Raw genomic sequence first — 14,295 nt, 5'->3', positions numbered from 1 at the left:
CTGAAGCCCAAAAAGATCATCGCAAAATGAGCAGAAAAACGACAACATGTGACAACATCAAACGTGCAGGTAAACATTTACATTTATTCAATATTAAATATACAATATCAACGTTCCTACTGAGCACTGCAGGTTATGGCACAAGCTACTAAAACAAATTCAAACTGTACAGTCACAACTCGTGTTGTATTTGTTAGTATATTGGTGTGAATGATGACACGAACCTGCTAAACAACTTCGTCATAGTCAAGTTAAATAACAAATGTGGTCGGGCTGCACAATGATATAAAACAATATTTTCATCAGCACAGCAGCTCAGACAGATGTGTGACCAAAAATTAGTCTGAAAAGAGTCAAATAAGATGTTCTAATGTCAGATTTATTAAAGTTGAACCCAAATTATTTTGCTACATGGGCTGTCAATGCACAGAGAGCAGCGTAAACATCAAAATCACAGCCGATTCTGTTTATCTAATTTTGATTCCCCCGTTTTTCGCTCGATTCGCCATGCATATGTGGAGTTTGCAACACACTCATTATTTATGGAAAGCAACAGAAAAAGTTGTAGCATGATGCGTTAATTTGCCACATCTCATCGTCGCTGAAACTAAATATCTTGCAGCCCTTGAACAGGGAGTGTAGGACTCCATTAAAGAGTTTAGTTCTCTCTGTGACAGGATGTGTGAAGTTCTGCTGTAATACCTGAGCAACGGCTGTTAGAACACACTCAATTTTTGATCACAGGGCTGTTTGACACTTGAAAAGCTCTAACACACCACAGCTCAGACTCTCCTCATTATTTCTGCCGTTTTGGTGTCTGTGCACCGTGATGATGTTAGTGACGCCATCAGGAATGAAGCTGGGAGAGAAAGTCTCCGATTCGCTTGGTAATTTCCTCCAATTGATCAGCTAGGAAAAGGAAAAAAAATCAACAGGAAACAAATATTTACCAACTTGCAACAAAAAGTGTACATATGAAAGTGTACACAAGCATACACATGAAACATAAGACCGACTTACGTAACGTGCGCTTCTCTCCATGTCTCCAGTAGCGAGGCTGCGTCTGAAGCTGATTTACTTCCTTATTCACAGATGCAGAAACTTCTGAGACTTCTTTTAGCATTTCCAACTCCTAGATACAAGACACATGAAAGAGGAGAGACTGTCAGCAGGACTTGGCACTCAGTTGTCAGTTTATAAAATACGCTAAAATAAAACTAATGCAACAGTCCTGCAAGGAATCCTACCTTCTATTATATTATTTATAATGTTCGGTTTGAGGCGTTGTATCAACTGTATCATCATTGTCGAAGATGTTTGTGTGACTCTGTTAAACTGCACTGTGTTACACTGGTGAATGTGTCTATTATTTTGCCACATTTATGTCACAGTCCAAACTAAAATCTAGGCAGATTTTAAATCTGCCCGGGCAGAACTAAAATTTTGAGTTCACCTAGACCAAATTAAAATCCTTCTAATATCACAACGAGATGCCAAATATTGTGGTTATGTAGCAGTCTTAGCATCTCTGAACAAAGCAGGTAACAGCATTACCATAAAGGTCACAATCAGAGTCAACAAACAAAGCAGCATGTTTCATGTTCGAAAAAGCCTTATTTGCCAGTACCGTGTTGCAGGCCAGCAGTAACTGGTGTACTCTCTGGAAGACGTCTGTCTCTGTGCTGAAGGTGGGGACGTCTCTGCTGCAATAAGCTCTCAGGTCCGTCTCGTAAACGTGACTGAAGGTGGACATCAGCTGCTGCAGGTCGCCCGCCGCCACACGCAGTGAGTTTGGAGAGAAGACGGCAGGACTCTGAGCCTCACCGTTCAGAAAGTCACACTGAGGAGAGCAGGTGGGTCAGAGAAGAATGTGTCAGTTCAGTGCATTAATAATATTCTAGAAATCATAAATAGCCACCTGCAAGAATACTATACCTCTGACTGTAGCTTCTCCAGTTCTGACTGAGTCAACTGTAGAAGGGCGGCAACATCAACAGCCTTCTTTCCGCTTGGCTTAACGGATGACTTACTGCCCTTGCTTAAAGCCCTGTGAGGTACGGGAAAGCCGTAAGAGGAGAAAAATGTTGCTGGCAGCGAACAGGAAACAACGGATTACATCAAGATCCATTAAACTTGTTTGCATCTGTCTCTCATTGGCAGCCTTACAGAATGCTGCAGGGAAGGAGGGGATACAATGCATGTTGCAGGATAATCACGTACTTGATGTGGGCAGGCCAAGGGTCAAATGTGGGTTCAAGCATCTGTGTGAGCTGAGGCAGATTCTTAGCAGAGAAGAGCTCATTCAGGAGCACCTCTCCATCGGTTCTGTTCCCAGCAGACTTCTGGCATCCTGGAACGAGAGTTAGAAGCTGCTCCAGGAACTGAAGCTGCCGGCGAGGACTCGCATCACCCTGGAGAAATTACACACACGGGAAGGACATGAGCTGTTTATTGTGAATATGCACATGACTATAGCTGTGAAACTGTTACAGTTCCAGTAGGTTTTTTTGGCCTTTTATTGCCTTTATTTCAAAGTTTAAGAGAGACAGGAAAGGCACGGAGAAGAGTGGGGAAGAACATGCAGCAAATCATGTGTCGGGAACTTCTAGCTTCTGTACATGGGTCGCCAGCTCAACTAGTTGAGCTTCTGGGATGCCCACATTTAGAAAAGTTCTATGCAATAACTCACCCTGATCAGGTCCAGGTCACCTGCTCTGCACAGCATCAGCTCCTGCCCAAACATAGCCATTTCTGTTTGTACACGAAAACAAATCACAGCAGTGTAAGAGCTTATTTAAGGCTGAAGGAAAACAAACACTGTGAATACAAACTACTCAGTGCAAGTTGTGTTCAAGCATGTTAGCCTTGGAAGGACAAGATTTTACCTTTAGTCATAACATCTGGGTCGTTGGATCTCACTGACATTGCCTTGGAATCAGCAAAGTTTGGGTTGATGCTGTAAAGAGCCAAGATAGGACCGAGGGATAAGTTGAGTTTTATTTTCAGTACCCGTCAAAAGTTTTAACAAACCTTCTCGTTCAATGGTTTTTATTTATTTTAATTATTTTCTACATATTACATACATTCTACATATGTGTTATTTCATAGTTTTGATGTCTTCAGTATTAATCTACAGAAGATTAAAATAAATAAACCCCATTGAGAAGGTGTGTCCAAACTTTTGACTGGTCCTGTAGTAACAAGTTTTAGATTGATAAGAAGAGAAGCAGCTTCCTCTACCTGCTGCAGATCCATGCCAGTATGTCGGTGCGGAGCTTTGATGGAGCACAAAGCAACTGTAACATACTGTCTGTTTCCTGAAGATACAAACCCTCCACCAAAGGACATGATGCAGCCTCAACAAACACAAAACACAGACAGGAATACTCAATTATAAGAGTGTTATATAAAGTTTTTGATGCCTTTATAACAATTTAGCTACAATGTAAGAGCTGTAGCCACTTTTTTGGCAGGTGGAAAGCTGCTTTATATGAGTTGGACTGGTCCTTCAAAGTGATTTCAACCAGTAAAAATACAACTGGGTTGGTTGTAATGTAGGGAACAAAGCAGGTAAAATAACGCAGAGACAATCTAAGGTTCATTACAGAAGAGACTGTTTCTTTCTGACTGTTTGACCGGGATAAAAGCAGCTCTACATAGATGTAAACACAACACCACTACTGAGGCTTTCGTAAAGAAAGCTAACGTTAAGTAACATGAACACATCACAGAAAAGCTAAGAAATACTCAATAAAACGATATCAGCTGGCGAATAGAAATACGTAAAGAAAGACTTCAGAAAAGCTCTGTACTATTTCGGGTTTTATAATACTATTTGCGCCCAAATTTAAACTTATTTTACCTGCAATGAAGCATAAACTTGATGTACAAGCTGTTTGTCTGTCAAAGCGCCCACCATTTTCCAAAGACGCGCTCTCTTCTTCTTCGTGTCTTCTTTTATTTGACAAACACGGAAGTGGCGTCACCAACTGGACAGATTTTATTCTCAAAAAAGGAGCGATCAAATAATAATAATTATTTAAACAGCAATTTGTTCCGTATTGGACACGGTTCTAAAACTGGTTCTGTCATTCTGAAATTATTTGTTATTACTATTTTAAAGTGTTTTTCTGATTAACTATTGTGTTTACATGTCTCAACCTGCTATAAAGGTTAAATTTTAATTTAATTTTAATTGTATTTTTTTTTCTTATTATTTCTATTACGAACCATTTTAAAGCCTAACAACAAAACTCCACATTGGGTATTTTCCAAAATCCTATACTATTATTTACCACGTTTTGCTGAGAATTGTATTTTAATACAATTCTCAGATTTGAATTGAATTAAAATTCAATTCAAATCAATCAGTCATTATTATTTATGGAAAAGCTTTCTAGAAGGTAAAAAAGTTCAAATTGAAATGAAAAATTCATTACATAGATATATGAACTGTACTTATTTTTTCCTTTGATAGAAGACTAAATATATATGTGTTGTTTGTGTGTTTGTGTTCAGCTATAGACAGATTATGTTATTCTATGAATAAGAAAGTTTAGTGCAAAGAATAATATGTGCACATAAATACAGCTATTAACGAGGTAACTAGGTATGCAGAATCAATACAATCCGGGGTACAGAGCAAGGAGATTCAGAAACACTTGTTCATTACAGACTGAAAATTTATCATCAAAGTAGTTTATTTTAATTTAATCAGTCCAGTAAAATCATTCCAACGCTTTTTAAAGAGTAACAAGGCCACTACCAATCGGACAAAAAGTTTTGCTTTATTGATTCAAATGAGATTCATGACAACAGAAATAAAAGATCGAAATGATAGAAATATTTCGGTTTGTCTTTTTGCAACTCCTCACTCAGACGCGAGATGGCAGCAGCGCACCAACCGCCACCAGACCAGAGAAGAGGAAGAAGCAGCGGAAGAAGAATAAGAGGAAAAAGTACGTCATTTCCGGGGCGCGACACGGTCGGTAGCAGTAAAATAAAATTAACCGAAAACACTTTCATGCTGCACTATTCAACTATTTTGTCTCATTTTACGAAAGGTTCCCGACAGAGGACAGTAATTCCTGCTCGTATCGAGGCTTTGATGTGAGTCTGCTGTCCGACCTCCGTTACTAACATGAAGAAGAAGAGCTCAGAGAAGAAGCGCCATGTGGTAGCCTGGGTCAACAAAGCGGAGTGGGACCAGGTTCTGGAGTATCTCTACTCCAAGGACTCTTCTCTGCAGCGGTTCGCTCTGCAGAGGATCTCAGCGTGGAGAGGCAGGTATGCTAACAGCACCCCTGTGGCGGTGGACTGCACGGCGGACCTGGTGAGGTGCCAGGTGCTGGACCGGACCGGCCAGCTGAGCGGGGATGACCTGGTTCTGCTGTACGGGGCGGCCCTGGTGAGGTTCGTTAATCTGATCACTGAACGACAGCAGGGCAGAGTGGCCCGTCCACTGAGGCGGCTGGCTGGGAACCTGAACATACCAGAGTGGGTGGTCGACCTGAGGCACGACTTCACACATCGGAAGCTCCCCACCTTGAAGTGGTGTCGAAAGGGCTGTAAGGTGGTTCTGGAGTGGCTCCAGCAGGAGTACTGGTCCAGGCAGCTGGGTGGAGGCCCTGGTGATGACTGGGAATCACAGTGGGACTGCGAGGATGAAGAGGCTGATCTGAAACTCCAAGAGGATGAGCTCATCGCAAGGCAGAAAGAAATGGAAGCCTACAAGAATGCTCGATCTCTTCTGATATCTTATGAAAAGGAGCAGTATCAGGCTTTTGACGGGCTTCCTGAGGACCAGGAGAAGAGCTTTTGGCCGGGGCCTTTTGAAGACATGAGCTGGTTGCTGGGTGAGATCAAGCAGTTTGCTTTGGAGTCTTGTGATTTGCTGATTGATGTGTTACTGGAAGATGGATTTCTGGTTCCTACTGTTGAGCAGCTGCAAACTTTAGGCTGTGACTCGTCTGACAGTGACTCATCTGACAGTCCCTCTGAACCCAGACTCTCTCAAACCTTCCTGCGCTTTTGGCTCCCGCTGCTGAAGGTGCTGAACTCGCCATCCTTTATTCACCTCCTTCTGGAGAAGCTCTTTGTTGAACTGAAGCTGCTCACCAAAGAGCAGAATAATCACAGGGCTTTCTACATTTCTGCTTGGACTTCAGAACTCATCCTTTGCAACAGCAACAAATTTGAGTACCATTTTGAAACGAAGGTACAGAAGAAGGCCAGAATGAAGGACAGGATTTTTGTGAACCGCATCCAGCTGAGGTGGCAGCAGCTGCTCTCTGCATGCCTGGATGCTCCCTGTATCAGCACGCCTCACTTGCTCCAGCTAATCCTGGATGACATGGAGCATCCTCTGCCTCTGGAAACTCAACAGAGGCTGCTCCAGCTCTGCTCCATCTACACACAGACTGCACACTCAGAACAGAACATTTGTCCGGTGCAGAAACAGCAGCCCATATACACACTGGAGAGTTTGCATGAGAAGCTGCAGCATTCGCGTCGGCACAGCCAGCCCTGGCGCTCTGAGTCGGAGCTGGAGAGGAGTGAGTCCTCCCAGGAGAACAAATGGGCAGATGTTCAGGCTGAGAAAGCAAAGCTGCTCAGAGGTTCTCCGTGGCAGGTGTGCACTGACAAGGTTTTGTGGAAGAAATTTCCTCTTGGAAAAGTCCCTGGACAGTCAGATGACCCCTCCTGCCTCATGGTGGAACATTACTCAACAATGACTGTCTTTGACCAGCCGGTGGAGCTGGAGAGCAACGCGACACGCAGCGTCCCGGGAGCCTCTGCACCAGCCAGGACAGCTGAAGGCCTCCTCTGGAACCACAGTGACATTAACAAGCTGAAATCTGGACTGCAGCTTTTTTGAGTCATGTTTTAATGCTGCGGAATGTGTTGTGCTCCGTGTTGTTTTGACACAGACACAAAATGTTCAAAATGATGTGAACTTACGGAATAAAAAATGTTGTTGATTAATCAACATAAGGCAGCAACTACATGTTTATTTCATTGTCAGTCACTTTGACATTAATGTCTCAGAAAATTGTAAAACGTGCCCGTAATTTGCCTCATCAACAGTCTAAAATGCAAAGATAGTTGATTTACCATCATATCTGACAAAGAAGAGCTTCAAATCCTCTCATTTATGATGCTGGAATTTTAGCAAATTTTAGTCAGACTGAAGTTAAGCAGCTCTAGATTGACACTAACGTTCTTTATCTGAGTCATTTGTCAAGTATGAATGCCAAATGTTGACTGGTTCAAACCTTTTTAAATGTGAGGATTGGCTGCTTTTCTCTGTTGAATCAACTGAAGATTTTTTTTCTCTAAACATTTCTTTTAATATTTAAAATGTCAGGAAGTTGTAGAAAAAAATTCCCCTTATAATCGTCAGTGCCCAAGGTGAACAGTTTCTTCACAGGAGTTGACATTTTATACACAAAACAATTCAGTCTTCAGTATTAATTGGCATTGAAGCTCCAATGTAAAGCAGTTGTAAAAGCCTTAATGTTGTATGTTTTGTCTATAATATTTTCAATGAAACAACAGTGGAACTAGTGCAAGCACTTAACATGTTCTTTACATCATCTTACACATCACATGGGAAGGTTTGATGTGAGACAGAACTGGGATGAGGTAACAATAATTATTGTGATAATTCCAATGGTGTATTAAGAGTGCAGTCAGTGTTTTGTCTTTGGTCATTGCAAAATGTTTTGGAGATTTGGAGGCCTCAGTAAAGAAGATGCTGTACGCACAAGGTGGTTTTGTGTAAATAATTGGTTCTTTTGCGCACTTCTGTTCAATAAATATTGTTTTTTTCTACTCAAAGAATATGAATGTGTTCCTTTCAAGTGGAAGATTTCTGCAGCTGAATGTAAAGATACTCGTTTAGAATGGAGAGCTTATTTACCTTTTGTACGTAGCCAGTAATGATATTAGTTTTACTGCATGTTTTGCCAATTTCACCAGGAATATACTGTTTACTGGACCGAAAATAGTGTTCTGTGAACTGTAAAATACAATTTAATCTTCGGAAAATCAGTTTAATTTTTCAGACTGTAGTGCAGCAAGGAGTAGCAAAATTATGGCAAAAACGTGTAGGATTGGTGAAATAAATGAAACGCATCAAATACAAAAGTAGGTGGGGCGAATAATGTGGTCACAACTAGTCGAGTTTGGGTCACTGCACTGAACCATGGGCTGGAAATAGTTGACGGAAATGCATCAATGGAGAGGCAGAAAGTTTGAAAAATGTTCTGACAGAAATGATCACACAGAGAAAAACATTCTTACAAACTGGAGTCGCAAATCATTTACTGAAATCAACCTGGACCAGCGTGAAACAACAAATCTGTAACTGAGCTTCTCCATCCATAGAACTGAACTGTGTCGTTGTAATTCTACTAATGGCCTGTAGGGGCAGCACGGCGCCGCTGCTGCGTGCAGTCTGCCACAATTCTAACCAGCAGAAAACGAAGAAGAAGAAGAAGAAGCGTCTTCGCAGGTCGACGTCGGTCTCTTCTGTCGTCTTGACATTCCTCTTTTAAATTTAAAGTTGCAAACGGCTGAGAAAGCAGCAGAAGGACGCAATTACAGCATTTGATTTTTGGGTTTGTTTTTCCCTCGGGACGGTAAGTTGGCGGTTGGAAAAGTAGCGTTTAAAAGTGCTGCGTCACTCGGAGTTAGCGCCTCATGCTTTTAGCTAGGTTAGCCGCAGCAAACTTAAAGCTCGTGAGAAATGTCGTTATCAACCCAAATGAGCTACATAGAGTCACTTTGTGTAGTTGGTAACTTTTATTTTACGCACTATAAATATTGAACAGTGAGAGTAAATTCAGGTTCGCCATATTCATCTATTGCTAGCTGGATGCTAAAGCCAGTACGATTCTAGGACAACAAAGGCCTTGTTAGCAAGAAAGCAAAAGGCGGGCAACGTCGCAATATCGATTATTTGCATTTGTTAGTGTCCCTAATTATCTGCCAAATGCTGCTAAAGGCGATAAATTAGCCCTAGATTAATGTTCATACGAGATGTGGCAAATTGCAGTGCGTTGTTAAAAAAAAAATACGCTATCGGGCCTAGCTTTAGCAACAAGTGACTTACGTTGGTAATACGTTTAGCCAACACACACCTCTTGGTTGTTTGCGCCCTTCGAAGAAAATGGAGGACGGCAGCAGCTAATCAGGTGTAGTAGGTCACACAATGTAAATGATTCACATGACAACTCTAATACAGCTGTTTTCAAAGTACATTTAAAGAGCTTTAAATTATCATCTGCATACCAAAATGTTAAATTGTGCTCGTCTGACAGGTGACATGTTGACAACACAACCATTACCGTGTCAGAAATTGAGAAACAACGATTAATAAGTCAGTAGTAAACGATTAATTTAATAGTCAACTATTTTGATAAATCATTAATTGGTTTGATTGCTTCAACCTCTTAAATAGGAGTATTTCTTGGTTAATTTATTCCTCATTGACAGCAAACTGAATGTCTGTAGTTGGTAAATAAATGAATACAATATCTGAGCATGTCTTGGTCCTCAGTGATCAACATTTTCTGACAGTTTGTGGACCAAACAACTAATCAGTTAATTAATAGACCAATCAAGAATTAAAACAATCGTTAGTTGCAGCTGTAGTCAAAAATGACAAAGACAAGAACTGTATTGTGTAGTGTGTTTAACTGACCCTAGTTGGATGCAGTGCATATGATTATATACAATCTTTTATGAGGTCTGTATGCAGTGACAGGACAACAAAAACAGCAGTTAGGGGAACTAAGAGGTATTTACTGTAGCGTTTCGGCTTACAGGGTTTTAAAAACAATCCACATGAACAAGAATGACAAAAAGAGACAAAAAAAATGACAGTGACTTTGCAAGTGAACTTACTGCAGGAGTACAGCAACTTAATGGTATGTCTTCTGTCTCCACAGGTGAGGAATTACAAACTTTCTGGACAGCACCTCTGCAGTCCAACCTTCACGCCACAATGATTACCAGAAGAAGAGGCCGTACTATCAACAACACAAAGTCTCTGGAGGTTGAAGTGGTTGATGCTGTGGAAACTGTTCTCCCGAGTCCATCCGATGAGTTCTCAACCGATGATATCGACGTCGCTGGAATAGAGCTGGATGCCTTGTTTGGAATTGAAGACTTAAAATGGGCGCTAGAAAGAGATGCTTCGTCCCCCCTGTTTGATGTGGAGATGGCGGATCTGGGTGTGTATGGTGCCAAAGACCAAGACTCCGGGCTTGAAGCTTCAACTGCCTCATCTCCAGAGAGATTGTCGTCGGACTCGAAGATGAGGGACAAACAGAACCACTCGAGCGTTGGGAGCAACAAAAATGCCATCGCCGCCAGATTGAATCGTCTCAAGAAGAAAGAATATGTCAACAGCCTGGAGAGGAAGGTTGGCATCCTGTCAACCGAAAACGGCATGCTCAAACAGGAAAATTCTCAGCTGACCAAGAGAGTGGAAGAGTTGGAAGATGAGACCAGGTACCTGAGAGCTGTGCTGGCCAATGAGAGCATGTTAGCCCAGCTCTTGTCCAGGCTGAGCGGTGTGAATGGGATGAAATTATCTTCCTCGCTTTTCCAGGGGCCTGACCCAAACGACCACGACTATGCCTTGCCCAGGAAGCGCGTGAAAGTGGAGGAGAAAGAGACATCTGGTGGAGTGTGTCTGCATGTGGACAAGAATCACGTCTCAGTGGAGTTCTGCACTAAGTGTGCAGAGAGTGCAAGCACGTCACTCAAAATGTAGGGTCAAGTACTTCTCTCTGTTTTCACATATTGAGACTGAGCTTGACATGACTCAGTGTACTGAACTTGAGGTGGATGAACACCGTTGAATTTGTTAAGATTACCTAAGAACTGCTGAATGTGCATGTGGTTGTGTGTGTTGATGAATTCAAGTACACGTTACTGCTAAACCTTGTTGACAGTTTCTTCTAGGTAATGGTTGATCCACCATGTGGGATGAATGGCTTTCTGAACACCTTTACCTGCTTGACTCCATGGTAAGGATCAGTCAAGAAAAGACTTATATTTTTGTTTTGTTTTTCACAGGCTTCAGCGTTCAGCAGCGACAGTAGTACTTGTAATTTTTTCTGTAGTTTCTGCTTCCAGATTTTTGAGCACTTTGCTCGTGTGTTTTGTTTAAGCATTGTTGTAAGAAAGGATTTGATTTCAGTTTACATGTCAAAGAAAAATATTGTGTTAAGATAAAGGTGAAGGTCCACAAAGAGTGAGCTTAAATCAGCTGTCAAATCAAATTGGGAACGCGATCATCCATGGGAAAAGACAAAAAGTCTGTATATATTCTGTTTTTGTAAGAATGGAGCTCTTTGTGAACCTGCACTATTGTATACAAGAATATTTTCATTTAGCGCCACCTATTTTTCTTTATGCTAAAGTGGATTCTGCTGGTGGAAGGGGAAGAGGCTGGACAAGCTGCTGCCAACGTGGCCTGGTATTTTTGTAAAGGTAGTATCGGTAACAAATGGTATATGTGATTATATTTTACCAATACTCCACCACACGTGTAGCTGTAGGTCCTGTCAGTGAACTCATGCAGCATTTTTGTGGCTGACTACAGCTGCTCCATTACTCAGTACACTGAGAGCGATTTTATGTAATTAAAGATCAACTGTAACAAACTGTACATGTGTATATAATTTTGAATACGTATTGTTGGAGGCTAATGGCCTTTAAGAATTGTTGGACAAATAAATAATATTTTCATTACGTTTGAGTTACAGATATCTGCCGAGTCTTGTTCTGTACTGTTGATATTAATGCATCTCTTTTTCTCTCTCTAAACAGCAAGCTCTCTGCCGATAAAGGTCTAACTTTTCCTGAACATTTGGGTCAAGTCTGGTAAAGGTTGTCAGAACAAATGAACGAGATCTCCTTTGATGGAAGTACAAAGCACGCAATGTGAGGGACCACAGGAATTAACCATCCTGCCCGTGTTTTAGCCCACTTACTTCAAAATCGTACATGTTTATTTTATGGCACGTCAAGCTTTTTGAGCCCTATTTTAACACATATCTGTACCTAAAATTAGAAGGGGTTGTCATGAGGGTAGGTCAGCCCACTTGAGCTGCTCTGTGCCAAGCAAATCCTTGGGGGTATATTTCCACTACTGCACAACCAGCGATATCTGTGTTACTGAAAGCTCTTTGTCTTCCAGATATTGGTTATGTTTTACAGTTTCCATGTTAAAGGGAGAGTTGTGTTTCTGTAAAGTAACTTGATATGGGATACTTAAGCCATAGTCCACATTATCTACAGTAGATGGGGTGAGGGTTTAAAGTGGGTACAGCAGGTGGATGGATTTAAGTCTCCACACCCAGCAGACCGAAGCAAAAGCATGGAAGCTAAGCTTTGTGCTCATGTGGATACAGTCAGCAACAAAACATATTTTAGCCACCCTAGAAGAGCCCTACCTAAACAAACAGCATTGATCTCCATTGTAGTGTTATAATTAGATTTTTCTCACAGTTTCACCTTACAGTTCGTCCTTTACTTTGGCACTCTGTGTTCTCCAGCGGTGAGACTTTTCTAAATGTAGCGTACGCTTAAATGAACAGACGATGTTGTTTTCTGCTGGCTGAAATGTTTTGCTGCTAGCTCACCTGCAGAACATTACAGTGCCAAAGTTCTCTGCTGCTTCAAAGTGGTGCAACTGCAAACTTGTGTGGTTCATACACTGACTGGATAAGTCCCTTTTAAAAAAACATAGACTGTCCCTTTAAGTTACTGCTGATGGTGCTGCACAACCTGTTTTCTACTGAAAAGCTAGTGTGATATGTTTTTAAAAGTAATTAAAGGCAGCGTGTTTGCTGTTTATTTAGCAGTGTGAAGACCGTTTGCTCAGCAGATCTGGTTGAAACAGTGCACAGAGGAAAAGTACAAAGAGTCACGGCCACAGTGAGCTGCAGGCAACTGACTTATTGTGCGGGTTGGGAGCAGCACTCCAATTAAACTAAATCACTTTACCTTGCTATGTGGAAAAACGCTGACAGTATCACAGGACTGCTGGTGGCTGTTGTTGGCATTGCTTGGTACAGATAACCAGCCCACAGTGGAGGAAAAAACCTGGAGAGCAGCTGTAACACTTTAATCATAATGCAACTGAGAACTTTGCTGTTTTTAGTGTGAACAGTGCTTCCATGGATTCAAATGAAAAGGAGTGATGGTGCACTTTTGGAAGCATTTACTTACCTGTAGGCAGTGCTTGTGTGTTGAAGCCTGTTAGCCAAAATGAACACGACAACTGAAAACCAGGAGACAACTACACTGTTTGCTGAGCACAATGACTTACTGGAGTGTGGTCACCGTGTTGTTGCCAGGCAACAGGAGTTACAGTGACCATCCGAAACAGTCTTCCACATAACACCTGTAATATTAACGTTTCTTGTACAGTCCAGTTTTTGTACAAGTGAATCCAGATGTAATGTTAGTGGTGGTAAAACTACTGACTGTAGCTTCATCGTGTTCATACATAAAAGTGACGTCAGTCTTCTTGTCTCATTGCCAGTAAGCAGATTTTACATAATTGTTAAAGGTGGAAAATTCCAAATGACGTTTCTGTCAAACTTTTTTTTAAACAAAACTAAATAAATCTTGGAGATTAGTGTAAAACTTACAACAGCTTCTATATATGTATAACAAGCTTGCATGATTTTAATAAGATGGGGCCTGTTTGCATCTATCTTTGCACTTTTCCCTTCTTATGACACAAGTATTGGACGTCCTGCTGTTAGGTGGTTCGTGTCTATGACACTCCCGTGAGCAATCAGAGCTCTCATCGCTGAACACTTGAGGTTTTGAGTTGATTTGATTTGTGCACAACAATAAAACAAACATAACATATTGCTGGGAGAAAAACAAAGTCTGATATTGAAGTACGTGGGCTAAAACTCCAGTCTGATCCGGATAGACAACAAAAGTTAAACGTTTCAATGTTGCTCCAATGTGTTATTTCAAAACTCGTATTTAACGGCTAGTTAAGACTTGATCATCTCATGTCATCATCCGCTGAGCAGGTACAGTCCTCAGATGTGTTCATACCCTCCCATTAGAGAATAAGCAGCTGGAATAAGTTGAAGTTGACAAAAGTAATAATAAATAAAAATGTACTGAAAATCATGACATTGCTTTGAATTGTGGTGCAACAGAAATGCTAAAACAAAAATTAAAGCCGCAAGCGGCGATGGACGGGTCCTCGCCCTACGCTTGTCGGCCTTTGCGCACGGCGGGGTGTGGGGC

The 14,295-nt window shown here is 41.5% G+C and overlaps 3 protein-coding genes across 4 annotated transcripts; 2 read left to right on the top strand and 1 right to left on the bottom strand.

Annotated features, from left to right (window-relative positions):
* Nucleotides 1-64: 64 nt before the first annotated feature.
* haus7 (HAUS augmin-like complex, subunit 7) lies at nt 65-3,935 on the bottom strand. The gene is made up of 9 exons (XM_008298086.1): nt 3,863-3,935; nt 3,241-3,356; nt 2,886-2,956; nt 2,690-2,751; nt 2,221-2,411; nt 1,936-2,047; nt 1,628-1,840; nt 1,021-1,132; nt 65-909 (listed from the first exon to the last, which is right to left on the bottom strand). The coding sequence occupies exons 1-9, from the start codon at nt 3,917-3,919 to the stop codon at nt 848-850; spliced, it is 996 nt and encodes a 331-aa protein (XP_008296308.1). The 5' UTR covers nt 3,920-3,935; the 3' UTR covers nt 65-847.
* A 1,045-nt stretch (nt 3,936-4,980) lies between these two features.
* las1l (LAS1 like ribosome biogenesis factor) lies at nt 4,981-7,839 on the top strand. The gene has a single exon (XM_008298084.1). The coding sequence runs from the start codon at nt 5,141-5,143 to the stop codon at nt 6,875-6,877; it is 1,737 nt and encodes a 578-aa protein (XP_008296306.1). The 5' UTR covers nt 4,981-5,140; the 3' UTR covers nt 6,878-7,839.
* Nucleotides 7,840-8,485: 646 nt separating this feature from the next.
* crebzf (CREB/ATF bZIP transcription factor) lies at nt 8,486-14,175 on the top strand. Of its 2 annotated transcripts, XM_008298082.1 has the most exons (4): nt 8,486-8,642; nt 9,954-10,779; nt 10,965-11,039; nt 11,436-14,175. In XM_008298082.1, the coding sequence occupies exons 2-3, from the start codon at nt 10,010-10,012 to the stop codon at nt 10,972-10,974; spliced, it is 780 nt and encodes a 259-aa protein (XP_008296304.1). In that variant the 5' UTR covers nt 8,486-8,642; nt 9,954-10,009; the 3' UTR covers nt 10,975-11,039; nt 11,436-14,175. The 2 variants fall into 2 exon arrangements, with proteins under 2 accessions (XP_008296304.1, XP_008296305.1); XM_008298083.1 differs by having other exon boundaries at nt 9,954-11,039.
* The last annotated feature ends 120 nt before the right edge of the window (nt 14,176-14,295 follow it).

The sequence above is a fragment of the Stegastes partitus genome, unplaced genomic scaffold (assembly GCF_000690725.1).
Source record: "Stegastes partitus isolate 25-593 unplaced genomic scaffold, Stegastes_partitus-1.0.2 Scaffold1281, whole genome shotgun sequence".
Classification (NCBI taxonomy): Eukaryota; Metazoa; Chordata; class Actinopteri; family Pomacentridae; genus Stegastes; species Stegastes partitus.
The sequence above is the reverse complement of the archived record's forward strand: the minus strand, read 5'-3'. Positions and strand labels throughout refer to the sequence as shown.

Bases quoted from the DNA above. Each gene is read 5' to 3' on its own strand.
- haus7 (XM_008298086.1), bottom strand. From the start codon at position 3,919: ATGGTGGGCGCTTTGACAGACAAACAGCTTGTACATCAAGTTTATGCT. The intron at 2,412-2,689 runs GTGAGTTATTGC...TAATTTCTCCAG, and splicing joins GTGACCTGGACCTGATCAGG to GGTGATGCGAGTCCTCGCCG. The intron at 1,133-1,627 runs GTACTGGCAAAT...TCTTGTATCTAG, and splicing joins TACTGCTGGCCTGCAACACG to GAGTTGGAAATGCTAAAAGA.
- las1l (XM_008298084.1), top strand. From the start codon at position 5,141: ATGAAGAAGAAGAGCTCAGAGAAGAAGCGCCATGTGGTAGCCTGGGTC.
- crebzf (XM_008298082.1), top strand. From the start codon at position 10,010: ATGATTACCAGAAGAAGAGGCCGTACTATCAACAACACAAAGTCTCTG.